The sequence below is a fragment of the Delphinapterus leucas genome, chromosome 15, assembly GCF_059928025.1.
Source record: "Delphinapterus leucas isolate spDelLeu-1000000601 "Yukka" chromosome 15, BTC_Dleu_Yukka2, whole genome shotgun sequence".
In the NCBI taxonomy this organism is placed as follows: domain Eukaryota; kingdom Metazoa; phylum Chordata; class Mammalia; order Artiodactyla; family Monodontidae; genus Delphinapterus; species Delphinapterus leucas.
In genome coordinates this window covers 16779965-16807268 of record NC_143143.1, presented here as the reverse complement: position 1 = coordinate 16807268, position 27304 = coordinate 16779965, and the positions used below count along the sequence as shown (strand labels likewise).

General features: G+C 54.3%; 1 protein-coding gene across 6 annotated transcripts in view; it reads left to right on the top strand.

The window, feature by feature from the left end:
- Positions 1 to 18122, top strand: part of SBK1 (SH3 domain binding kinase 1) — a 49765-nt gene extending 31643 nt beyond the window's left edge. For 5 of the 6 annotated variants that reach the window (XM_022588438.3, XM_089895970.1, XM_030763664.2 and 2 more), the window contains 3 exons: positions 11867 to 12099; positions 13540 to 13742; positions 14482 to 18122. In XM_022588438.3, coding sequence (XP_022444146.1) covers positions 11874 to 12099; positions 13540 to 13742; positions 14482 to 15315 — 1263 coding nt within the window. In that variant the 5' untranslated portion in view covers positions 11867 to 11873 and the 3' untranslated portion in view covers positions 15316 to 18122. The remainder of the gene's footprint in view (positions 1 to 11866; positions 12100 to 13539; positions 13743 to 14481) is intronic. The other variant, XM_089895971.1, reaches the window with a different exon arrangement.
- Positions 18123 to 27304: the final 9182 nt, after the last annotated feature.

The following is a 27304-nucleotide window of genomic DNA, read 5'->3' as shown; positions in this document are numbered from 1 at the left end:
GCACATGGGCTGGCTTCAGGAAGGCTTTGCCCAGGTCCGGAGTCTGGCATGCATCTCCAAGTGAAAGGCAGGTCCTCGCCATGGCCTCCAAGGCCCTGCCCACTGCCCCCCATCCCTTACCTCTACACTCCGCTCTGGCCCCTTGCCCCTTACCCGCCACTCCACAGCCATGCTGGCCTCCTCACTGTTCCATGAGCGCACCAAGCACAGCCCTTGCCATCCCCCCCTTGCCTCTGCCAGCAGGGCTCTTCTCCTACAAGATCCAGTCTCCACGTGCTTGTAGCCTTCTCAGGGACCTTTCCTGACCCCCCTCACCCCACCATCTACAATCCTGTTCCCCACCCCCGGCGTTTCCTCACCTCTCCCTGCTTTGTTTTTCCCTTTAGGACTTCTCACTGTCTGACTGACATCTCTTACTTACCTTTATCATTGTCTGTCTCCAAATTAGAATATAAGGTCCTTGAGGACAGGGCTGTTTGTCTGGTTTGTGAATGTATTCCAGACCCAAACACATAGTAGGTGCTTGGCAAATATTTACTGAATGTTCTGGAGCCAGGCAGATCTCTCTAAGCCACGCCTTAGCTGTGTGCCACTGGACACGTTACTTAATCGTCCCTTCTCTGAGTCTCGGGTTCCTGAGCTGTGAGGGATATAATGGGAATAGCGATAGCAGCTTCTCCTAAGATGGTTATGAGGTTTGAATGAGTCAATCTGTATAAAATACTTACACTTTAGGTGGCTCATAAATGTCAGCTATTATTAATAATACTTCAACCTATTTAAAGTATTATTAACCCTATTTTACTGATGAGGAAATGGAGGCACAGAGAAAGTAAGTGACTTACCCAAAATTTCATGCTGGTGACCTGGTTCCACCCAGGGGTGGCTGAATCTGGGCTCCAGGCTCCTAAGCTAGGCTACATCCCCACTTCCGTCCCTCAGTAGGGGCTCAGGGAACGGCGGACAGGTGAAGGCCTTAGCTAAGGAAGGGCTCATCTCTTCAGGGAGCCTCTGCTCACCCAGCCATCTCCCCACTGGCCGGCCCCTGTCCACTGGTGGACACCCAGCCGAGGCCCCTGAGTGCCGGGCTGCCCACGTCACCCAGCAACAAGGCTCATGCCTCCTCCCACACCCACAGGGGCTGCCACAGGTAGGCTGGGAACGAGGAGGCCCAGGGCTCCCACCTCCCCACAGGGCCTGGCTGGAGGGTCTGTCCCAACTCTGGGCACCAGCTGCAGGCGGGCGGCAGCATCAGCTATTCATAACCACCAAGGATGTGCCCTGGGGGAGGGGCAGACTGCACCAGCTGGGAGGGGAGGCTGAGACAGAGGCTGGAGCCAGAAGCGGAGCCCGGCAGCACGGGGAACCCCAGGCTGCCCCTGGTGGGCAGGGCAGTGGGAAGAATGTTGTTTCCAGCTTCTGCTGCTTGATCTTGGGAAAGTCTCAGCTCCCCCTCTCAGTCTCCCACCTGGGAAATGTCAGGGCTGGCCCACGTGATCTCCAAGGTCCTTCCTGGCTCAGGCAGGTTCTGGGGGTAAGATTTAGCAAAGCCAAAACGGCCCCCATGTCCAGCATAGAAAACCAAGATTCAGTGAGAGTACAGCCTCACTCAAGACGGTGCAGAGTTGTCGGGGTCCAGGACGGAACCAAGGTCTCAGGCCCCTCTGCCCAGCAGATTCTTCCTGAGCATCTGCTCTGTGCCAAGCACTGTAGGAAGTGCCCCTTTAATTCTTACAGAAACCCATCATGTTAAACAGGCATTCTCACCCCATTTTACTGATGGGCAAACTGAGGCTTAGGCAGGTGTATGACCCCACAGCTTAGGCCACACAGCAAGAGGGGATGTAGCCAGAATTTGCACCATGAGGGAAGACGAAAAGACTTGAGAATATTCTCCTCCTCCTTTTGACCCTGAATAGAATGTTTGGCAGAGTCTGTATTTGTGTCAAAGGACCAAGGGGAGGGAGAGGACTTACCTGGACTTTCTTATGGGCTCCCTGGGGCCCTGACCCCCTGGTGTTATATGTAGAAGTGTGAATGTGGTGGCTGGGGACATTTTTCAGGGGAAAGCGTACTGAGACTTCGGTGACCCATGAAGGGATATGAAATGGCTCATTTCACAGATTGGAAAACTATGGGCGGGGGAGCTGGACAGGGCTCCCTGGGGACCAGCAGCAGAGGCCAGAGCTTACCCAAGCAACTCACAGGCCTCTTTCTGGGGTGAGAGGGCCCAGCTCTGGACCCCCCCACTCCCTGGCAGCAAATAGCAGAGCCCACACGTGAACTGATTTCTGCCCTGGGGTAAAAAACATGAGGGTCGGGGATACCCTTCCGAGAAGGTGTTAAGTGGCAGAGAACCAGACTGGGCACTGGCCTTCGGGATGTAGGGGGAGGGCTCCCATCAGGGGTGGGTGTCAAGGGGGCTCCCAGCTGCCCCCACCTTCCTGAGCACAGGCCAGCTCCATGTGGAAGTTCAGGGCAATCAAGCTGGACCACTCCTCCCCAGGCCCCTCTCAGGGGACACCACCCTGGGGTGCGGAGCCTGGGTGGGTGGGCACAACCTCGCCTCACACTCTCCCTTGGCATTGTCTGGACCCCCAGCCATGCCTGATTCCTTACACCCCCCAGACCCAACAGGATTGTACCTAGTGAAAAGTTTAATTCCCGCCCTGCCCCTATTTGCTCAGTTCCACTTCTCAGACATTCATTTGTTCATTCATTCATTCATTCATTCATTATTCATTCATTCACCAAATATTTATTAAGTGCCTACTATGTGCCAGGCACTGTGCTAGCTGCTGGGGGTACAGCAGTGAACAAGACCAGCCCAACAAAGTCCCTGCCCTCCCAATGCTTAAGTTCTAGTGGGAAAAGAGACATTCACAGTAGACATTACATTAGACAGTGATACACTCTACTGGGGAAAAAAAATAAAGCAGGAAAAGGGAGTGCAGTAGGATAGCCCTAGTTGAGAAGGTGCTGTTTGAGCAGAACTTGGAGGAAATGAGCCATGTGGATGTCTGGGGGCAGAGGGAACAGCCACCAGGCGGGGAGCTGGCGTGTTCAGGGAACAGCAGGGAGACCAGTGTGTCTGGAGCAGAGGGAGGGAGGAGGCGGGTCAGAGGGGTAAATTGAGGGCCGTTGTAAGGACTTTGGAATGAGATGGGAGCCAGTGGAGCGTTTTGACCTGGGGAGTAATGTGATCTGATTGGGGTTTGATGGGCTCCCTGGCTGCTGTGTCAAGGAGAGATTGGGGTTGGGGGGGTGGGGGGGAGCAGTTAGAAGGTTGCTGCTGACGACTCAGGCCAGTGGGAGTGAGTGCTGAGGGTGGTCGGCGCCTTCATTAGCGTCTGGTTGATTCCAGAGTTACTTTATGCACATGCAAGCAAATGAGGAACTTATTCCTGTTTTCCCCCACTTCAAAGTAACGTGCTAAACAAAGTGATATGGAGGCCCAGAGAGGGTGAGGGAGCAGGGAGCAGCTGCTATGTTCCACCAGGAAGCAGCCCTCCCCTGCATGGCGGGGGAGGGCCAGTGCAACAGCCCTCTGGGGGACATCGAGCTCTCTGCAGAAATTCCAAATGCACTCATCCTTTAACCTGGCAACCCATTTCTAGAATTGATCATACAGACACACCTGCACACTGCAACATGACTGATGTACAAGGCTACTCATTGTTTGTGGCAGCAAAAGGTTGAGCACACCCAACATCTATCAGTTGGTTAAATAAACGGCAGTATATATATCCATACATACCTGTTCAGCCCCGGGGGTCTGGGTTTGATTTGTCAGCCGTTCCTCCATCCTTCTGCCCAGCCTCCTCGGGCCTCCCCTAGCCTTGCACTTTGTGCGGGGCTGGCCCGGGTGCTGTCCACACCTGTGGTGCTGAAGACATGGGGCTGGAGGGAGGCCTTGGCTGCAAACCAGAGACCAAGAGTAGGAAAAGGGAGATAGAGCAGGAGTCATTCAAGGTTCAATTCCTGGCTCTGCCTCTTACCAGCTGAGCGACCTTGGGCAAATTGCTTAACCCCTGAGAGCCTCAGCATCCTTATGTGTAAAATGGGGTTGCTGTGAAGATTGAATGGCAGCAGCAATGTAAAGAATTGGCAACTGAGAAAATAAATGATAATTTTAACTATCATTTTAGAGACAGTAAAGCATAGTGGTTAAGCTTTTGGACACTGCAGTGATAATGCCTGGATTTGAATCCTGGCTCTACCACTTGATGGATGGTCTTGATCAAGTGACATGACTGCTCTGTGCCTCAGTTTCCTTGTCTGTAAATTGGAGTGAATAGCAGTCCCCATGTCACAGGATGTTGTGAGGATTTGACGAGTTAATTTACCTGAGGGACTTGGCACAGGACAGGGGTTCCTTAAGTGTTAGCTCTTACTGTAAATTTCTTCTCCATCCTCTTCATCATTCTCATCGCAGCACTCCAGCCTCTCTGTTCACAGTGGCCAGTGCCACTCACAACCACTCCCATCTCCGCTGTGCTTGGGGCTGGGGCTGTTAGAGCGAGACCGCACCTTGCCCTGCAGATGCCCTGGCTTCTAGCCCAGCCCTGCCACTAACTTTATATGTGATTTTGAGCAAGTCACTGTCTCTTCTGGCCATCAGTCTCTGCACCTGTAAAATGGGGCTAATGATCTCTCACGCAGGCCCCTGGGAAAATAGCTATGTGCCTGCAGGGTCACATTCAGGAAAGCCAAGATATAAAAAGTTACAGCTCCCCAAACACATAAAGAATTATTCACCGGGCATTTGTCACACACTGGCTAAGTGCTAGGAATAGCGAGATGGTTAAGGCATGGGGCTTGCTTTCAAGGAGCTCTTGGGTTTCTTGCTAGATTGTTAATCCCCTCCAAGGCCCATTAAGGTGTCACCTCCTCCGGGAAGGTACCCTGATCCCCACTGCCAGGACCCTTCTTGGAAATGTTGGAGCACTGATCATGGCCTTCCTGGCCTCATGATTATCTGAGTCCTTTATTTGCCTCCTTGATTTGTAGGCTCATACCCTCTATCTCATACCCTCTATCTAACCTACTCACCCTGTGCCAGCACCCAGCACAGTGCCTGGGCTCAAATAGATATGCTTGTCTGGAGGCCTTAGGCTGTAAGCTACACAAATTCAACTCAAACTGGCTTAAGCCAAATTCCGCTCAAACTGGCTTAAGCCAAAAAGGAAATGTATTAATTCATGAAACAAACATTCAGGAATATAATTGGCTTTCGGCATGTCTGGAGCCAGGTGCTCTGGACCATCAGAAGTCTTTCCATCTTTCTGCTCTGCCTGTCTCTGTTGCTTCATTCTCGGTCAGGTGCTGCCCTCATGGTGGCTCAGCCAGCCCCCAGCAGCTCCAGGCCCATGTCCTCCAGCTTTGCAGCCCAGGGGTCAGAAGGTATCTCTTTCCTGATAAGTTCAGCAAAAGTCCTAAGGCGAGATCTCAGTGGGTCACCTTTGGTCACGTGTTCATCTCTGAACCAGTCAACGGTGACCTGGCGGATGGGATGGATCCCCTGGTTGGCCGGCCCTGGGTCAGAACTGCGCTTAAAGCCAGAGTGGGGACAGCCCTACTGAACCACCGGACTGAGAGAGGGACCGTTCCCTGGGGAAAGGGAAAGTGATGCTGGGCAGGAGAAAACACCACAGGCCGATACAGGGAACCACTGAAAATGCAGAACAAGGCAAGGATCAGGTCAAATCTGGTCTTGAGACAATTTATTTGACCCCGTAGGTGGGGAGGGCTAGAGGGGAGAAACAGGGAGGCGGGCACGCGGAGAATGCAGGGTGTGGGGAGCTGGCTCAGCCACGCAGGCTGAGGGAATGAAGCTCCAGCCCCTCCCTTGAGCGAAGCAAAGTGAAGCAGGTGAGAGAAGCCAGAGGGGCTCCGTGTCCCCACTCGGTACCTGAAATTCCACCTCGTGGCTGCTTTTTCACAGGGATTTTTAATAATAGGGTAGAGCCAGAGAGGGGACCCACCCAGGCACAATCACTATTTAATGGCATCCTTCCAGGCCAGGGCTTTGTTGAGGATACCTTTGGGGTTTGCCTGTGCTAAGGGCATAGCATGGGTCCAGCGACCTGAGAGAGGGAACCCGGGCATGGGGACAGAGAATCTTAGACTCCCAGAGTGAGAGTAAGTAAGGCCTGGCTGACTCGGTCCAGCCTCACCCCGCATTGATTTCCCCCAACAGATGGGCTTCCAGTATCTGCTTCTCTGCTCCCAGCGGCAGAGAACGCACTTCCTCCCTGTGTGAGGCTGTGAGGCTGTGAGGCTGTGAGACTGAACTGTCTCATTTTTGAGTTGCTGTCTGCCCGGGTCTGCCTGTAGGAGCCTCGCAGGACACAGCATATAAGAGCATGGGATCTAAAGCCTGATAGCCGGAGTTCAAATCCCACTCTGCTAGTTATTAGCTCTTGGGCAAGTTACTCAGCCCATCTGTGCCTCAGTATCCCCTTCTGTAAAGTGGGGATAATAATAGTAGCACCTGCCTCTGAGACATCTTGCGATTAAATGATTTAATCCACTGTTAGCGTACCACCTGGCATATGGTAAACAGTAAATATTTGCCAGTATTGTTATCCTCCCACAAGACAGGGTAAGAGCAGTCTCCCTTCCCTTCACAGGCTGATCACCCTCCACCTACTCCTATAACTGGATTCTTGGTTGCCAGTGTTATCACCATCCAGGTTACCTTGTCTGGCCACATTCCAGGCAGTCGAAAACACTGAGGTTCAAATCTTAGCTCTTTTGTTTACTTGCTACATAACTCTTGAATTAGGGCCGTATTAGCTGCTGTAACAAATAAGCCCTATATATCTCAGCAGCCTAACAAGTTTACTTCTGGCTCACAAAATACAGAGCAGGTAGTCCTCATCCGCAGGAGGCCTCGCATACCCAGGGGACCCAGGCTCCTCCTATATTGTAGCTCCACCACCATCTTCTAGAGTCTTGGAGTCCTCTGCATCAAGCCACAGAAGAAGAGAAAGAAACTTTAGCCACTCTTAAAAGCTCCAGCCTAGAAGTGACACCTCATTTCTGTTCCCATGCCACTGGGGAAAACCAGTCACAGGTGGCCACACCAGGTGACCACACCTGGAAGCAGGCGAGAGGAGAAATGTAGTTCCCTGCTGACAGCCACCCTCCAAAACAGCTCTGTATTATAGAAGAGAGAACACAAAGCTTTGATGGGCAGTTGGCTATCTTTGCCATAACCATAGTAAGTCATGGTTTGCATGACTTATGGCATAAGTCATCTTTGCCATAACCATAGTAAGTCAGAGGTTTCTTGGGGCTCTGCTCTTTATCCATAAAGTAGAAAGCATCACTTGATCATGGCAATGGTTGCACAGCTCTGTGCATTTACTGAAATCATTGAATTATACACTTGCTATGAGGGAGTTTTGTGATATGCAAGTTATACCTCAATTAAGCTGATTTTTTAAATGGGAGGCATCTTGCCCTCTTCTCAGGGTACTTATGAGGACTCAGTGAGTGAAATTTTGCCAGACTGGCACTGCGTGTGTGTGTGTGTTTGCGTGTGTGCATGTGGTGGGGAAGGGGGGTCCCAAAGTAGGCCTGAGTTGGGTTACGCTTTGGGTGTTGTTTTCATGAAAGTGGCACCCAGCTTGAGCCACCTGCCAACAGGAAGTGGTAGATGGTTCGGTCTTGCTTCTTACTTGGGAAACTCTCCCCCCCACTACCGTGGCCCTCCCAGCTTGTGGCGGAAGACCCAGCCCATGGGGCCAGAGCCTTTGTGGTCAGGGCCACGACCACTGCCATGAAGACAGGGTGACACCCTCCTGCCTTCCGCACCCCAGATGGGGAATCGAGGGCCTCCCTCGGGGCCAGTGAGGGCACACACTTGAGTGTAGGTCACGTGGGGTCCCCTGGGGCAGCACAGCCAGCTCGAGTGTGCACGGATGCAGCACCAGCTACACCGGGTGAATGGAGGTTGGCCAGGACCTCTGCTGCCTGGTGCTAGGAAGTTCACGGCCGTCAGGTCCTCGGCTGCTTCTCCAGGTGGAGGCAGTGACAAAGACGAAGGTAAAATACTTTTAGGTCAAGTTCCCCCTGATGCCAGACGTCTATGCCTTCAACCACCAGTGAGGCTGATGTGTCTCACTTCACTCTCTGGGCTCAAGTCCCCACCTGAAAAAGGAGCTGGTCCACCTGCCTCGGGGACTGTTGTGAGGATTGAGTTCATACACGTGGCACACCTGGACTGGTGCCTGGCACCCAGTTGGCTTTCCGCAGGAGCTCCGTGACGGCATGCGCATCCCTGGCTGAGGCTCTATCCTCTTCTGGGTCTCCATTTCCCCACTCAGATACTGAGGGATACGGATGCGATGTTCACACATTCTGACTTGGGGGAAAAAATAATGGTTAAAAGCACCAGCTTTGGAGCCAATGCCAGCAGTAGCTAGATGACCTTGGGCAAGTTATTCAGTCTCTGTGCCTCATTCTCTTCACCCCTAAAATGGGGATAATAATAATACCTACCTCATGGAATTGTGAAAGTGAGATGAGTTTATCCGCCACACAGGGCCTGACGTAGTGAGTACATTTAAGTGTTAGCCCCTGCTATGACTGTTATTATTTTCTTCATCTTATGGATGTGGAAGCTGAGGCCCAGAGAGGTGATGTGACTCATTCAAGGTCACCCAGCTAAACAGTGGCGCACGTTAGGATCAAGGCCAAGCCTGCTGAGCCCCAAGGCCCGTGCCATTTCCATCGTTCCCCACTGCGCCTCTTAAGTCACGTGTGTAGTAACTGGGACGGAGGCAGTGTGTACCTGGGGGGATGACGCAGCCGCAGGGACAGGGTGCGGGTTAATTCCTTGTCTCCTGCTGACACCTTGCAGAGAACAGGCCTGAGGGGAGAGGGAGGTTGAAGGAGTGAGGGGGGGCAATATACAGGATCCCCCAACCTGGACCCTAGGAACCAAGGGAAGGGACAAGGAAGAGTTGAATTTGATGTAATACCAGCCCCCAGGGCGCTCTTGGCCTGTTGATGGGGACAGACAGGGACACACAGCTGAGACCACCGTATTCAACAGAGGCCCTGAGAGAGAGACATACAGACCCTGTCTGAACCCTGGGGCCCCTCAGAGACAGAAATTGGCACCTGGGGCAGCAGGGAAGGCTTCCTGGAGGAGTGGCACCTGAGGATAATGAGATAAGGAGGTGGGGTGTGGGGCAGGGGGCAGCGAAGGCAGGCAGCAGGAATGGCGGAGGGCACTGGAGAGGCGTGTTCAAGCTGTAGAGAGGCAGAGCTGGGCAGTGGTCAGAGCATGGGCTGAGCCTGGGGTGAGGGAGCAGGTGTGCCCCCTACCAAGCCCGGTGCCTGCCCAGGGCAACTCTGAGGCCAAACCAGCAGAGATAAGCCAAGCACCCGACAGTCCCTGGGGGAGGGAGGTGGGGAGGGAAGAAGGGCTTCTAGCAACTTGCGGCTGCCAGTCCAGCTCCCAGGAGATGTGGAAAACGGCCCAAGCTGATCTGACAGGGGCCGAAGCCTGAAGTGGGCGCACTGCCACACGTGTGCACACATGTGCCCACACACGCGCGGCCCGCCCGCCTCGGCAGCCCTTGGGGAGTCCACACACATCAGGAGAAGTAGGTCAGCATAGCAGCCCAGCGCCGGGAACTCTTCCTGGTGGGCAGGGGGAAGAGTTCCAGATGAAGAGGGTGTGCGCTCCTCTGCACCCCTCGGGGTGGGGTGGGGTAGCCCCACACTCCACAGGAACAGCCTTACCTCTCCCGGCTACTTCAGAGCAGGTCGTTCTCACTCGGCGTCCTTTCCCCCCAGCTAGCGGGTGGACATTTGATAAGAAGAGAGAGCTGACCCCTTCCAGCCCTGCAACCAGAGGAAGCCTTGTGGGGAGATGTCACCCCACTTTAGCCCTGCAGCACGAGGGCCCCAGTGCTGTCCAGCCCGGAGCAGGGACTGCCTAGGCTTGACGACGGTGCCAGGCAGGGTTGGGTTCAACACACTGAGGGTGGCGGAGGAAGCAGGGCTGGGTGTCAGTGGGCCTGGCGCCATCCCTCCATCTTCAGGTCTGTGAAATGCGCTGGAGACGCTGAGGACATCGTGTGGGACTTTGGCGGGCTCATGAATGGAGGGGAGGGGCCCGCACGGGGGAGCAGGATCCTGAGGAAGCGGAAGGGGGCAGGAGCCAGAGCAGAGGGGGCGGGGACGGCTCCCTGCCCCGCCAGCCAGCTGGGAGGACGTGCAGATGGAGCTCCGTTTGGGGCTGGGTGGGAGGCAGGAGGTTCCCTCCTCGTGCTCCTCCTCTCCGCGCGAAGTGGGAGGCTGGGTCGTGCCGAGGGGGAAGGGGAGGCAGAAGAGAAGAAGGTTTGGGCCTGGGAGGAGAGCGGCCGGGCCAGGGTGAAGATGCCAGGCTCGCCCCTGACCCCAGCCTCCAGCCGTGCTCAGCAGGCGAGCATGGAGGTCATCCGAGCGAGAACGCGTCCACACCTGACACTGGCAGTGCCTACTGTGCACCAGGCACCAAGCACTTCGCGTCCTTTGACCCTTAGGGAAAAGATACTATTATCCTTTTGCTAAGGCGGGGAAACGAGGCACAAAGAAGTGAAGTCGCTTGCACGATGGCATCCAAATAGCGAGTCATAGAGCCAGGCTTCAAACTCGGCAGTCTGGCTCCAAGTCTGTGCCTTCCCTCAGAGCCGCGGGGTGGTTCTGCAGGGGCGGCGGCTGAGAGCAATGGGTGGTCCACCTGGGGTTGGAGGGAGAAGGCAGTGAGGGCAGAGGAGCTGCAGCAGGAGGCAGCTCCCGAGGGTCCAGCCTAGAGCGGATTCAGCGCTGGCCTCCCCTGCTGGCGCGCACGCAGACACGGACACGCGGACACCTGCTCACAGGGCCTCAGCGCCCTGGTCTAAGCCTCCCCCATTAGACAGACGAGGAATGCAGACTCCAGATGGGCGTTCACTGTCACCCAGCCCTGAACTCTCCCCACTGCAGCTCTCTGCCCCCCTCCCCGGCACCATCTAGAGGCAAACTCAGTACCCCCGACGGGGTAGGTGTATCCAGGAAGGCCTCCCCACCCAGCTCGTGTGAACATTGAAGGGGTCGGTCGGTGAATTTGGAGGGTAGGGGCGAGGGAGGGCGGATCTTTGCAGGACAGGCATTCTGTCCTTGTGTCTGGGGAGCCTGGGTGGGACCCTGGGGCTACAGCTGTGGCTGTGTGTACCTGAGCCAGGCTGTGTGTTGTCCTCTGAGGTTGGGGGAGGGATTAATGCTGTGATGGGGGTGTGGCCACACCTGCACCGCCCTGCCAGACTTTCGTCTGAGACCCCTGCCCTCAGACCTCGTCTGCCCCTCCCCCTGCCTTATTTTCTCTATGGCGCATGTCACCTTTTATCATAATATATCATTCATGGGTTCACTGTGTTTTGTCCATTTCCCCCCTAGGACGTAAGTCCTGTGAGGGTGGGAGTCTGGTCTATGTGTTCAGTGCTTTGTCCCCAGGGCTCCAAACAGCACCTGGCGAACAGCAGGTGCTGATCAGCACTTGTGCACTGGAGCACTCATGTGAACTCAGTATGTGGCGTGTCTTTGTGTGACATAAAAACGTGTGCCTTGCCTGGCACAGTGTCTGGATGATAGCACGAGGCAGGCCAGCGGTACCCAAGTGGGGGCTGGGAGGCAGTGGCTGTGTCTCTGGGGAGTGCTGGCTCAGGCCTGGCCCTGAAGCTTTGGGGGAAAGGTGATGCAGCAAAGATGCCTGTTGCCCCCTCGTGGTCATCTTCGGCCTGGCTTCGGACCCAGCCCTGGGGATCCTGGGCCCTGGGGAGGGAGGAGTAGGCCCTGGCTTGATGTCACACTCCATGCCACACACCAGGGAGAAGATGAGCGTGGGCTGCCCAGAGCCCGAGCCGCCCCACTCCCTGCCCTGCTGTGGGCCAGGGACCGCCCCTGGGCTGGGTGCAGGCGTGCCCCTCCTCACTGAAGACATGCAAGCGCTGACCCTCCGCACGCTGGCCGCAAGCGACGTCACCAAGCACTACGAACTCGTCCGGGAGCTGGGCAAGGGCACCTATGGGAAGGTTGACCTGGTAGCCTACAAGGGCACAGGTGAGTGTCTGCAGGGTGGCCAGCTCTAAGACAGGAGTGGGGACTTGGCTGGGGCTCTCTGTAGGGGCCAGGAGGCCAGCAGGAGGCAGAGTCAGTGGTCCACGTGGAGAGAATGTGGCCTGAAGTGGCCCAGGGAGGAGGGGACCAGGCAGATGGGACAAGGGAGCAATCTCTGGGCAGAGTGCCCAGACTGGAGGGTGGGCTGCTTTGGGGCCATCCAGAGTGCCTTTGGGACAGCCAAGGGGATGCGCCCGGGGACATCTGGAGTCAGGGGAGAGGTCAGGGCTGGCGGTGGTGTCTGGGGAGTCACCAGCATATCGGTGATAGCAGCCCCCAGGGAGGTGGACCGAGCTGAGGGGGGTCCTCGGGAACAGGGCACCATGCTTACAACGGGTGGGAGAGGGCCCTGTGAGGTCAGTGTGGCCGTCTCCATTTCTCAGGTCACTGAGGACTCTGAGACCCAGAGAGATTCAGTCACTCAGCCAAGGTCGTGCAGCTACAGAGGGTGTGAGCTAGGATGAGACCCCAGTAATCAGCTCCAGGGCCTTCTTGCTTAACCCCTGAACTTGATGCCTTCCCCACAGTGTAGGCTCACAGCAGTGCCCACACAGCCAGTCAGGAACAGGGGCTGCATGAGCGCCCACAGCTGCACACAGAGGAGACAGGGACAACAGGAGGAGTACTGGACATGGGGTCACCTGAGCTTTGCTACTTGCTTGCTGTGTGACCTTGGGCAAGTGACTTAACCTCTCTGTGCCTAGGTTTCCTCCTTTGTAAAATAAGGTAGCATTAATGCCCAGCTGAGAGGGTCCTAATGAAGAGTGAGCTGTGCACATGAAGTGCAGAAGGCAGACCTGTGATGTGTAAGTGCTCTGTGGACACACACGTGTGTCACACAGCTATGTACCCAGGTGGCTACAGATGCCTGCTCAAGCTCAGAGTCAGGGACGTGCGCCTTGCAGGTCCTCATCTCTCTGTGTCTAGTGCCTTCTTATTTATTCATCCATTTAAGAAACATCTGTTGAGTACCTGCTATGCATCAGACTGTTCTGTGGGCACTGGAGATACAGCAGCAGACAAGATGAAGGTTCCCTGTACTCAGGGAGCAGCCTTCTAGGTGGGCGAGACAGACAGATAAATAGGTACACAGTACGTCAGGAAGAAAATGAGAGGGTGGAGGAAGCAACAGGCCCTCCTCATCAAGGGCTTCAGGCTGGGCATGGAGGACCCAGGCTGACCCCTGACTTGCTGCATGGCCTTTGACAAGTTCCTTCCCCTCTCTGGGCCTCAGTCTCCTACCTGTGAGATGAGGAGAGTCACACCTGCTGGGGCCATCATCGTGCACTGTGGCTGGGGCAGGCTGTGCAGACAGGCACGGGTGTGTGAGGTGCAGGGGTACAGGGAGAGGGGTCTTCACCACTGTCACTGTCACCTGGCCAGGCACAAAGATGGCACTGAAGTTTGTGAACAAGAGCAAAACTAAGCTGAAGAACTTCCTGCGGGAGGTGAGCATCACCAACAGCCTCTCCTCCAGCCCCTTCATTATCAAGGTCTTCGACGTAGTGTTTGAGACCGAGGACTGCTACGTCTTTGCTCAGGAGTATGCACCTGCCGGGGACCTGTTTGACATCATTCCTCCTCAGGTACATGGGTGGTGGCTGAGGAAGGGGAGACTGTCTTCTGGGTCCCCGGAGTGAGAGTCGAGGAGGAGTCAGGCGCCTCCTGACTTAATCGTTTATTAGGCCCCTACGGTATGTCAGTCACTGTTTGGAGGGCTGGGGATACACAGCAAACAAGACGTCCTGCTCTGGTCCTAGAGGGGGAAACAGACACTCCACAGTCAGCCAGATGATGCACTGAGATGAGGAGCAGCCAGGGTGATGGGATGAAGTCCAGCAGCCCCCTCCTGCAGTTGCATAGCAACAGGCGGGGACCCAAGAGGGGAGGTGGCAGGGCCACCAGAGGAGGTGCCCTGGAGTGGGGAGAGTGCCCGGGGGGACTCCAGGCACCTGGTTTTGCAGTCGGCCAGGGTGAAACTGCTCTGCCGCTCACTGGGTAAGTGACAAGGCCTCGGTGCAAGGGAAACGGGCATGTACCGTGTGCTGCAGAGTTGAGTCGTGCGGGATAGGTCGCTTAGCAAAGCACCTGGCGCAGTGTAGGCGCTCTGGACAGTTGTTGCGGGAAATGCGGGGAAGGTGAGGACAGCGGGAAACCACGGGGCCAGGGAGGGAGCCTGGGATGAGGGAGGGTGGCTGGCACCGGGTCTGCCCAGGAAAGGGACCCGGAGGGAGGTCAGGCGAGCGGTGGCGGGGACGGGAAGGAGAGGACCGGGTTGTGGCCGCCCGGCGCCCCTGATCGGCTCTCCCGTCTGGCCGGCCGCAGGTGGGGCTCCCTGAGGACACGGTGAAGCGCTGTGTGCAGCAGCTGGGCCTGGCGCTGGACTTCATGCACGGCCGGCAGCTGGTGCACCGCGACATCAAGCCCGAGAACGTGCTGCTGTTCGACCGCGAGTGCCGCCGCGTGAAGCTGGCCGACTTCGGCATGACGCGCCGCGTGGGCTGCCGCGTGAAGCGGGTCAGCGGCACCATCCCGTACACGGCGCCCGAGGTGTGCCAGGCGGGCCGCGCCGACGGCTTCGCGGTGGACACGGGTGTGGACGTGTGGGCCTTCGGCGTGCTCATCTTCTGCGTGCTCACCGGCAACTTCCCGTGGGAGGCGGCCTCGGGCGCCGACGCCTTCTTCGAGGAGTTCGTGCGCTGGCAGCGGGGCCGCCTGCCGGGGCTGCCATCGCAGTGGCGCCGCTTCACCGAGCCGGCGCTGCGCATGTTCCAGCGGCTCCTGGCCCTGGAGCCCGAGCGCCGCGGGCCGGCCAAGGAGGTCTTCCGCTTCCTCAAGCACGAGCTCACGTCCGAGCTGCGGCGCCGGCCCTCGCACCGCGCGCGCAAGCCCGCCGGGGACCGCCCGCCGGCCGCGGGGCCGCTGCGCCTCGAGGCGCCCGGGCCGCTCAAGCGGACGGTGCTGACCGAGAGCGGCAGCGGCTCCCGGCCCGCGGCCCCCGCCGTTGGGCCCGGGCCCGGGTCTGCGCCCGTCCCCGTGCCGGTCCCCGTGCCCGAGCCCGGCCTGGCTCCCCCGGGGCCCCCCGGCAGGACCGACGGCCGCCCAGACAAGAGCAAAGGGCAGGTGGTGCTGGCCACGGCCATCGAGATCTGCGTCTGAGCCGCCCCCGCCGCCCTCGGGCCCGGGGCGCCGTGTAGCAGCCAGGCCGGGGCGCGGGAAGACGCCCTGGGCCGAACCGGCCAGCCCCCCGCGGCGGCAGAAGGGAGTAGTGGTAGACGCCCGGCCCGCGGCGGGCTGGTGAGATCGCCACCAAAAGGAGCCAAGCTCCCCAGGCCCGAGGAGCAAGCTCCCCAGGCCCGAGAGGCCCCCTGACACCAGGAGCAAGGGAGCTTGCCGGCAGACTTCCCACACCTCCCTGAACCCTGGAACCCTGACTAGTTGCTCCCGGCCCTTTGCACCCCCTGGCAGATCCTGCAGGCCCACCCCCGGTCCTGCCCTCCCGGCCTCCCCGCCCCCCACCCCCACCCTGGGCACGAAAAGGGGCTGAAGTGCTGGGGCAGAGAAGGGCCTTAGGGCCCCTGGGCACTGGCTGGGAGGAGGGAGATGAGCTGAGGGCGGGGGCGTCGCTCAGCGGCCACCTGCCCCTTTCCTGGGAGGCTGGAGGGGAGGGGCCAGCCCCCCTGCAAAATGTAGCAAATGTCTGGAGGCTGCAGAAGTGTGTATGTGCAGACACAGGGCCCGACTCCCCACCACCCAGTCCCCAGATGAGGACACTGAGCCCCAAAAGGAGGGCAGCCAGCCAAGACCACACAGCCAGAGAGGTGGAGCTCTGGCGGCCCTCCCCTGCCCCACAGGGATTTCAGGACAACTGAAGGGCTCCGGGACCCCTACATCCCTAGGCCAAGGGAGTGAGTGCAGGGCCGGGCCCGCCTGCCCACTGCACCTTCCCCAGGCCCGGGAAACCTCAGATCCTTCTCAGTCCTCCCTGCCCCAGCCCAGACTCAGGGGTCTGGGCTTTTGGCAGGCGGCCAGGTGATCTGTGCCAGGAATCTCTCCCGGGCTTCTGCTGGGGTCTAACATGTCAGCCCGGGGCTGACCCCATCCCCACGTCTCCCAAGTTTCTGGTACTGGGGTGTGGGTGTGAGAATGGGAGGCCCTGGAAGTGGGAGGGGGTGAGTGTGTATTGAATAGGTATGTGTGCAGTGTGAGTGCATGTGGAGTGCACATGTGTGCGTGTAGCCTCGTGTGTTCAGTGGCTGCATCCAGACGCCTCAGTAACTCCACCCCAGGATTCTCAGCGGGCAGCTGCCAGAGGGCTTCCAGGCCTGCGGTTCAGCACACCCCTCAGGGAGCCCAGCAAGGAGGCACCTGCAGGTTGGTTCAGGACCCTAGGCAGCAAAACAGACCAGAGGGACCCAGCCTCACCCAGCACGACTCCACGACCCCCGCCCCCTCCGTGGAGGCCTGGGACCCCGCAATAACCTCAACATGGGTGAGGCTGCTCCCTCTGCCTGGCAGTGCCCCATCCACTGTCCCGGGCCACACCTTCCAGGGTTCCTCCTGGGGTTCTCGGCCATTTGAGGGGGCTCCCTGACAGGCCAGGCTGACCAGAGGGGCCCCTCTGGCCTGAAGTCCCCACCTCTCCATTCACCCTCATTCACACCGCGCAAAAGGGCTATAGGTCCCCCTGCCCTGCCCGGGTCCAGTTTACAAACTGTGCGGTTGCCCCAGGGCCTGGCCCCCACCCCTCCTTGGTGTGCCCACCCCTCTTGAGACCCACCTCCCCAGCGGGCATTGGGGCCCTCCACATGCCAGGTAAGTAGCAAACCCCTCCTCCCACCAAGGGCCAAGTCTCAGAGAAGGCCCCCCCATCACTGCCCCCTGCCCACCTGGAGCCCATCTGGGCACCTCTCCCAGCCGCAACTTCTCCTTTTGCCTTAGGCCTCTTGACATCCTGTCTCTCCTGCAATAACAAGGAAGCGAGATTCCAAGTAGATGCCCCTTGCGTGCGCCCTCTCACTCTCTCTCTCTCTCTCTCTCTCTCTCTCTCTCTCTCTCTCTCTCTCTCTCTCTCCCTCTCCCTCTCCCTCTCTCTCTCTCTCTCTCTCTCTCTGTTAAGATCCTGTCTGAGAGTCTCTCCCTCATAGTATCTAGGATGTTAGAGTGGGGAAGGGATCGTAGTTCTGTAGTCCAGCCCCTGTTTCCGGAGGCACAGAGAAGGGGCAGCAGCGGCCAACAAGGAAGCAGGACTGGAACCGGGTCTGCGCCCTCCCCGTTGGGGCCTTGCTGCCGCTGCCGCCACCACCTCTGCTGGTTGGGCTGGGACCCTGTGCCCCTTAGGAGAGGTGTTGGTCACAGATGTTTACCTCAGTTTATGTCACTGTCGAAGAAAAAATAAACAGCAAAAAATAACATCATAAACATGAAGACTTAGAAGACAAAACAAACAAACAAAAAAAAACCCCTCGCGATTCTTCTGTGAAGGCGTATGTGTGTGTGCGTGTGTGCCTGCATCTCTGTCCTCCCCTGGGCAGGCCGGGTCATCCCTGCCCTCTGTCCCAGCCCTGTGCCCCCCACACTGCCCCCTGTCCTTCGGTGCTTCCCAGAGGCCCCTCTGAGCTGGCCTGTGGGGTGTGGGGAGCCCCTGGAGGGGAGGCAGGGCCACAGGTTAGCTAGAGGGTCTCCCACCAGGCCAGCTGAGCAGAGCCCTAAGGCTGCCACTGCTCCCCGAGCCCACTCTGTGGCCGGCAGGACAGTCATGATGGCTGGCGTCGGCATCCAAGCCTGGCTCAGGGCCTGGGTGGAATCCCAGCCCCAGAGCCCCAGACCCTTATGTTGCCACCGTCCCCCACCATGTGTTTGTAAATACTCTGGCATCCTTTGGCCCTGAGAAGGTTTTTAAATGTGTTATTTACTTCTCTAATCATGACAATTGCTATAAAATAAACAAAAGTTTAGAAAAATTACCACTGGGTGGCTGTCTTGTCTCAGATATGGGGTAGAGAGGGAGGCACACAGAATTACTCTGGAAACCGAAAACTTGACAGATGGGTTAAGGTGGGGTCTGCAGAGTCCAAGCGCAGCTACTCCAGGGCTCCTGCGACCTCTCATGTGACCTAAAGTAGGCCCAGCCCAGGGACTGAGTGTGAAGGGAACAAGGACCCACGTTCTGGGGGAAGAGGCAGGGACTTGTCCCTGGACTGGAGTCCAGCTTTGGCGTGGAGCCCTTCAGACTGGGCAGGAAATAGAAACAGAAAGCCCAGGGGAACAGAGTAGGCGATTCATCCAGCCGCTGCTCAGCAAATGTTTACGGAGTGCATTCTGTGCGCCTGTCTTCCTAGCGGAGCCTGGGGATGCGCCAGTAAACAGGACAGATGGGGCCCCTGTCCTCAGGCAGCCAGCGATCTAATGATGGAGCAGACATTACCCACATGGAAGACTGGGTGCTGGGAAATTACATAACTGAAAAGCTGTTCAAGTTTGGAGGCGGCAGGAGCTCCCTGAAGACGGAGACCAGAGGACTCGGCAGAGTTGTCTGGGCATCGGGCACAGAGGGTGTGAAGAAGCTGATTGGCAGTGGCTGCGGACTCAGAGGCAGCGGGCAAATGGCCGTTCTAAAGCAGGGCAGCTGGGGCCGGCTGTGGAGAGTTTCATGATTCTGCATTCATTCGGCAAATATTTATTAATTACCTACTTGTGTCAATAGAACAATTCTGTTGGCTCTGCCTTCAGACACAGGTCCACCCAGAATCTGAGCTCGCTCACCGCCTGCATTGCTCCCACCGGAAGCCGGCAGCCCTCCTCTGCCTGTTGCCCCTCACTGGTCTCCCAGCTTCCTCTCCTGAGCCTCCTCAGGCTTTTTTCAGAACAGCAACCAAAGTGAGTCCTCCCATAGACAACACCTGTCACTCTGTTGGAAACATTACAAAAGCTCCCTATTTCACCCCAAATCAAAGCTGAAGTCCTTACAGTGGTCTCCAAGGTCCCAGCCCCATCCCCTGCTCCACCCCTGTGCTGTCTTCAGGCCATGTTGGCCTCTAGGACAGCCAAGCGCACGCTCCCCTCAGGGACTGTACCCTTGCCTTGGACTCTCCCAAATCTCCCTGGAGCCCCCTGCCTCCCCTCCTTCAGGTCCCTGCTCAAATCTCAGTGGTCGCGGGGGTGGGGGTGGGGTTGGAGGGGTGGGGGCGTGGGGTTGGGGCGTGGGGGGGGGTGGGGGGGTGGGGGTGGGGGGTGGGGGGGGTGTGGGGTGGGGGTGGGGGTGGGGGGGTGGGGGTGGGGGTGGGGGGGTATGGTGGTGTGCTGAATTGGGCGATTGGGATTGACATGTATACACTGATGTGTATAAAATTGATGACTAATAAGAACCTGCAGTATAAAAAAGCAAACAAAAACAACTAATACTAAATTTTCTTTAGGTTATTTGTATGGAAATATGTTAATATAAATGTTTCAGACATTACATGAAATTTCTAAAAATCTTATATGTTCCGGTATAATGTTATAAGTCATAATTCTAGGTATGACTTTAAAAAATGTATATCTCAGAAATAACTAAATTTCCTTGTCAATTGCATCATTATGAGCTTTCATCCAATCTTTACCCGTGATCATTGTTAAGTCTCTTGTCATTTACAGACAGCTCTGGGTGCACTCTGATGCTTTTGCAAAAACGTTCCTGTAAAAGGGTTTCAGCTTCAAGGAATTCATGGAAAAGCCTCTGACAAGTACCGGTTTCTGGTAACTGACTATACGCTGAACTGAATGAATAAGCATTTTCCGAACTCTAATGGAAAACTGATGAATTCATAGAAGTGCTCACAGAAGATCAAGATGAAAAAGAATTAATTACACGGGACTGAGCCAACTGATGAGGATGATTATAATTTTTGTGACTTTCTGTTTGAATAAAAAAAAAATCCGACAAAGACTCAGAGGCAAAACATATACAAATCAATTTTCACTGCAAAGTAAAGGAGCTGCTACAGTGGAGGATTCCTGGACTGAGTGTCAATATTATGACACAGTGTGAGTGTGTTTCGTGTTCGGTAACTGCAATCATTGTTGCTTTGGTTGTGGTCATCCATTTACAATGCTTGGTGTCAGTTTATTTATCTCTTGTAAAAATAAAATACAGTGTGTGTGTGTGAAAAAAAAAAATCTCAATGGTCAGAGACGACTCCCTGCAGCAAATGACCCTCGCCCTGCTTCACTCACCACCGCTTGCAATACCAAGTATTTGTTTGTTCTCCATCTCTCCCCATTAGAACGTAAGTTCCATAAGAGAAGAGTCAGTATTTGGCAAACTGCTACTCTCCTCCCCATCCCCACCTCAATCCTAGTACAGGGCCTGGCACATGACATTCAAGAATTTGTCAAAAAGGGCTTCCCTGGTGGCGCAGTGGTTGAGAGTCCGCCTGCCGATGCAGTGGACGCGGGTTCGTGCCCTGGTCCGGGAAGATCCCACATGCCGCGGAGCAGCTGGGCCCGTGAGCCATGGCCGCTGAGCCCGCGCGTCCGGAGCCTGTGCTCCGCAACGGGAGAGGCCACAGCAGTGAGAGGCCCGCGTACCGCAAAAAAAAAAAAAGAGAGAGAGAGAGAGGGAGGAAAAAATATGAGAAAAAACAAAATCCACCCAGACTAGATCAGAGGGGGAAGGACACCTACCCAAGAATTTGATCAAAACCCTGTCACTTCAAATTATCTGCCGCTTGTCTGAAATCATAAGGGCGGATGCCTGGGGGCAATAATCACTTTATTTAACAGAACATTTTAATGGATTGTTAAGGGACGGAGGGGAAATCTGTGAATGTACAAATATCCCCTCTTTGTAACTCCCAACGTGTCAGAGAATGCCAGGGCTTACCACTAGGGGGCCTTGGTTTTCTGCGCTGTTGCTTCTGTCTGCCTCTCAGCATCACGGCTGAACTCATGCATCCTCCAGGGTGATAAAGCCATCATCCTGCCAGAACAAAGGGGCTTGACAAGAAAGGTTTACACACACACACACACACACACACACACACACACACGAGTTTCAGAACCCAACCGACCCCTGGAACCCCTTAGATCCTTCTGTTTAGCCTGGGCCACCTCCCTTTAATCATGGAGAGTTCCTGCTCCAGAGCACTTAGTGTCCTTTCCTGTCCACAGTCTTCAGTCTAGACTTACTCAGTCTCTCAAAAAGTTTCCTATAACATTGAGCTTCAGAAGAGAAGAAATTTTATTCTTGATTCCTTTTTCCCCAAGGTGCTCCTTGAACCCCATGCAAAATTTCCCAACTCCTCGCCAGTGACAGCTAAGTATGCCAAGACAAGGAATATTGGAAGGGGCAACCTCAAAACTCCCATTATACTCTTCATGCAGGGCAATGGATGCCTACTCAACTTGCATCACTAAGGGAGAGAGTCCCCTCACAGCATCTCTGTCTCAAAAATGTAAAGCCCTACCCAGCCATCTAGTGACTAGTCTGGGGGTGGAAATGTGGGTGTAAGGAAAGCAAATTTGAGGTATTTACTGGCAGTTGAGGGGAGGAGAATATTCATCACCTAGCCTTGGGTTAATGGAGCTTTGGGACAATGGAGGAATTCAGGGGTTTCCATTTGGAGCCAAAGAAGGGCAGAAAGTGGATGGTGGCTTCAGAGGCCAAGAGCTCATTGGGAGAGCCAAGAAGTAGGCTGTATAATTAACCTGCTGTATTATATACTTGAAAATTTCCAGGAAAGTATGTCTTGTGTTCTCACCACGTAAAATTCTAACTATGTGATGCGATGGACATATTAATTAGCTAATTGTGGAGGTGATCATTTCACAACACACACACGTATCAAAACATCAAGTTATACACCCTGAATATATACAATTTTTTTGGGCCACCCTGTGCCATGCAGCTTGTGGTATTTTAGTTTCCCGACCAGGGATTGAACCCAAGCCCTCTGCAGGGAGAGTGCAGACTCCTAACCACTGGACTACCAGGGAATTCCCAATATATATAATTTTTATTTGTCAATTATACCTCAATAAAGCTAAGGAAAAAAAGGAGTAGGCTGAGCATGTCCTGACTTGAGAGACAGTGAGCCCCAACTTGGGAATCCTCAGAGAGATCATGGAGGCACCTGGTTATCCTTAATATGTGGTGGGGGGCTCGTGTCATTTTATTTTGATGTTAAAGAAAAATGGAGGGTGACTGCGGAAGGTGGAGGATTGGGGGTTATAGTTAATTACAGCTGTGATAAGGACCACAAGATGCTAAGAATAACATAAGACATAGTGGACATCTGCTATTTCCTGTTCTGCACCCACTCCCCTCTCTTTGGGTGACAGCACCCCAAGTTTTCCCTTCCATGTTCTTTTTTTTTTTTTTTGCGGTACGTGGGCCTCTCACTGTTGTGGTCTCTCCCGTTGCGGAGCACAGGCTCCGGACTCCCAGGCTCAGCGGCCACGGCTCACGGGCCCAGCCGCTCCACGGCATGTGGGATCCTCCCGGACCAGGGCACGAACCCGTGTCCCCTGCATCGGCAGGCAGACTCCCAACCATTGCGCCACCAGGGAAGCCCTCCCCTCTCTCAAGTCCCCCTGGCAACTGGATTATAAAATGCATAATTTGGGACTTCCCTGGTGGTCCAGTGGGTAAGAATCTGCACTCCCAATGCAGGGGGCCTGGGTTCAATCCCTGGTTGGTGAACTAGATCCCACGTGCATGCGAGAACTAAGAAGTCCACATGCCACAACTAAAGATCCCACATGCTGCAACGAAGATCCCACATGCTGCAACTAACCAGTGCAGCCAAAATAAATATTAAAAATAAAATAAAATGCATAATTCATGCAAAACTCCTGAGTCTTATGAGATACCAGAGAACTGAGGATAGGCGTAGGTTCCTGGAATGTGAGGGCCATCGTCTGTATCTTGGTCCTGCTGTCCTGGAAGGATTCAGAGATGCCCTCTCCATCAACTGCAGACCTGAGGTCCTGCAGCCATTCTCTAACTAGGGTCCCCAGGTCCCTCAGCTCCTCCCAGGCTCAGAAGATGCCCCAACTTTTTCTGCCATAATCTGCTTCCCCTCCCACCCCTGGAAAAACAATCTGAAGTAACTTCCATTCAGTGACCTGGGAGGTGCAGTGCCGGTTTGCAATGGGGAAAGAGGAGTTCCTTTCTTAACAGCTCATCCATGGTGTCTGTTGTGGTCCTGACCTGAGGATGCAGCCACGGAGCTCCATGAGGACTGCTGGACTTCAGGGGGTCTCAGAGCTCTGCTGGCTGAGGCCAGAAGTGTGTCACAGCAGCTCTTAACCTGGCTGTTCACTAGCATCACTAATGTCAGGACTTTTAAAAAAGATTTAAGGATAGAGGAACAAGGTAAGTGACACCATGAGGAAAGAATCTGGGAAATCCAGATGTAGGGTATTCTACATGACAACTGGTCTCTTCAAAAAGGAAACGGGGGGGCTTCCCTGGTGGCGCAGTGGTTGAGAGTCCGCCTGCCGATGCAGGGGACACGGGTTCATGCCCCGGTCCGGGAAGATCCCACATGCCGCGGAGCGGCTGGGCCCATGAGCCATGGCCGCTGAGCGTGCGCGTCCAGAGCCTGTGCTCCACAATGGGAGAGGCCACAACAGTGAGAGGCCCGTGTACCGCAAAAAAAATAAAAATAAAAATAAAAATAAAAATAAAAATAAAATAAATAAAAATAAATAATAAAATAGAGTTCTGTTAAAATAAAAAAAAAGTAAATGGGGAACTTCCCTGGTGGTCCAGTGGCTGAGACTCCATGCTCCCATTGCAAGAGGCTAGGGTTCAATCCCTGGCCAGGGAACTAGATCCCACATGCCTCAACTAAGAGTTGGCAAGCCACAACTAAAAGATCCCGTGGGGCTTCCCTGATGATGCAGTGGTTAAGAATCCGCCTGCCAATGCAGGGGACACGGTTTCGAGCCCTGGTCCGGGAAGCTCCCACATGCCGTGGAGCAGCTAAGCCCATGTGCCACAACTACTGAGCCTGCGCTCTAGAGCCCACGAGCCACAACTACTGAAGGCCGTGGGCCTAGAGCCCATGCCCTGCAACAAGAGAAGCCACCGCAATGAGAAGCCTGCACACCACAACTAAGAGTAGCCCCCGCTCACCGCAACTAGAGAAAGCCTGTGCACTGCAACGAAGACCCAACGCAGCCAAAAATAAATTAATTAAATAAATTAAAAAAAAAAAAAAAGATCCCGCATGCTGCTGGGCTTCCCTGGTGGTGCAGTGGTTGAGAATCCACCTGCCAATGAAGGGGACGCAGGTTCAATCCCTGGTCCGGGAAGATCCCACATGCCGCAGAGCAACTAAGCCCGTGAGCCACAACTACCGAAGCCCATGCGCCTAGAGCCTGTGCTCCGCAACAAGAGAAGCCACCACAATGAGAAGCCCGCGCACCGCAACAAAGAGTAGCCCCCGCTCGCCGCAACTAGAGAAAGCCTGCACGCAGCGACAAAGACCCAACGCAGCCAAAACCAACCAAATAAATAAATAAATAAACTTATTTTTAAAAAATAGAAGATATTAGAGAATTACTGTTAATTTTCTTGGGTATGATAAGAGCTTGAGGCTATGGAGGAAGATATCCCTATTTTTAGCAGATTCATGCTGAAGTCTTTAGGGGTTAAGTGTCATGATGTCTACAACTAACTTTCAAACATTTTAGCAAAGTACACACACATGGCCCAAGCAATACAGCAATTATTATTAATTATTGAATCAGATGATGTAATCATTATACCATCCTTTCAACTCCTCTGTGTTTGAACATTTAAAAAATAAAAAGCTGGGGAGAAGGTATGGCTGCCGCCTAATTGAGTGGAGCCTGCTCTTATCAGCCCTTCTGGGTCGTTTAAGGACCTTGGATTCTATCCTGAGTGCGTGAGGAAGCCCTGGAAGGTTTTAAGCAGGGTGTGACATGATCTGATTTTTTTTTTTAATTTATAGCTTTAAAAAAGATATTTTCCTTTTGAGGCTTGGCAAAATGGATGACATAGAAAATGGTTCATGGCCAAGCACCAATGTCTGCACCGGGAAAGCATAATTATCAAATTATAAACCAGAAGCCACCTCATGTGTTGATCATTCTGAATAAACCTAAATTCTTTGGTTCCCCAAAGCTGTGTGAAACAAAATCTCATAATCATTTACAGATAATAATAATAACACAGGGACTTCCCTGGAGGTCCAGTGGTTAAAACTCCACGCTTCCAATGCAGGGGGTGCAGGTTCGATGCCTGGTCGGGGAACTAAGATCCCACATGCCACGCAGCCAAATAAATAAATAAATAATAACAGACACCGAGGCACCACCCAGACCAATTAAATCAGATTCCTGGCACCAGGATCTGTTAAAAAACCCCATGTGAGCCTGCAGTCCTGGGGTGACAAGTGCCAGCCTGTGATGGCTTGGCTCCCAGAGTCCCTGAGAACAAGGCTGGCCCTCGGTGCCGGTAGAAGCACTAAACTGCAAGGACACGTATTGCACCCTGGACCTCTCCCAAATACAGACAGACCCTGGCTCCAGAGGGCCAAGGTCAAGGAAAACAGCTCCTTCCCCCCAGGGTTTCAGGACCTCTCAGCTTTTCTTTTCATTTTCACTTAACTTCTCTGATTATAATGATCCATATACATTGTAACGAATTAAAATAATATATAAAATATGAGAAAGAAAGTAAAATCACCTAGAATCCCACCGCCCTGAAATAACTGTCATCTCACTTGGTGACCACTCTTCAGGTATTCCTTTACGAGGCTAGACACGTGTAAGCATAGAGATGTATGTAGGCGGGGTCCTAACACATAGGCACTGCTTATCACGGGCAGTCTTTGCTTTTCTCTGGGCTTATCTCCCACCAGGTCTCTCCTCCACTCCATCCCTTCCAAGGTAAAGCTAACAATGCAGTGTGTCACCTCTTGTACCTTCCCTGTCTCATATGGCCACATCCAAGCATGTATATGCATAGAAAGGGGATTTACTTTTGTTTCACAAGACTAGAATCCTATTATCCACACTTCTCTCTGTTTGTTTTACTTTCTCCATTTAAGAGCATTTGATGCAATCCCTCCAAGAAAGCTGGGAGGGATCTATCAAATTCATTCTGTCTCCCGGCCCCGTGGTATTCAATGGTGTGGATGTTCCCCAGTTTGTTCAACCATCTCCTCTTGGGTGGACATTCACTTTCTTTCCAGTTTTTGCTTCCGTGAACCCTGCTGCAATAACCATCCTTTAAAAACTTATTGGGGCAGAAAAAAAATGTGAAGGATAATGGCTGAAAACTTCCTAAATTAGATGAAAGAGATTATTCTGTCCATCCAAGAATCTTAGCAAACATAACTAAGACATGTAAACTCTACTCAGCACTGAGCCATGAAGTAAATTATGATTACCTTTCCTTTCTGCACTTTTTGTTTTACCGGTGTTTGTAATTCTCTTTCTTTTTTTTTTTTTTTTTTTGCGGTACACGGGCCTCTCCCTCTTGTGGCCTCTCCCGTTGCGGAGCACAGGCTCCGGACACACTGGCTCAGTGGCCATGGCTCATGGGCCTAGCCGCTCCGCGGCATGTGGGATCTTCCTGTACCGGGGCACAAACCCGTGTCCCCTGCATCGGCAGGCGGACTCTCAACCACTGCGCCACCAGGGAAGCCCTAATTCTCTTTCTTTTTTTTCCATTTGCTTAGACAAATCTATGTACGTGTTATTAGTTCAACCCCAGACTCTCCACTAGTTGTTTAAATTGTTTCTCAAGATGTTCAGTTGGATTAGGTGGTTTACAAATTTAATCTTGAAGAAAATCTCTGCTGGAGCCCCCTGCCCTGCTCCAACGTGAACTGACTGCTCTCTGGACCTGTTGCGGCATGCGAGATCTTTGTTGCTGCGTGCGGGATCTCTAGCTGCAGCATGCAGGACCTAGTTCCCTGACCAGGAATCGAACCCAGGCCTCCTGCATTGGGAGCACGGAGTCTTAACCGCTGGACCGGCAGGGAAGTCCCTGTCATCCTGGGGTCTGTCTCTCATTATATCCCAGAGGAGTCCCTTCCCTCTTTTCTATGCTAGAGCTCCTATTTCTGTATTAAATTATGTTTCTCTTCCTCGATTGCTTCTCTTGTTTTGGTGGAGCACGTTCTTT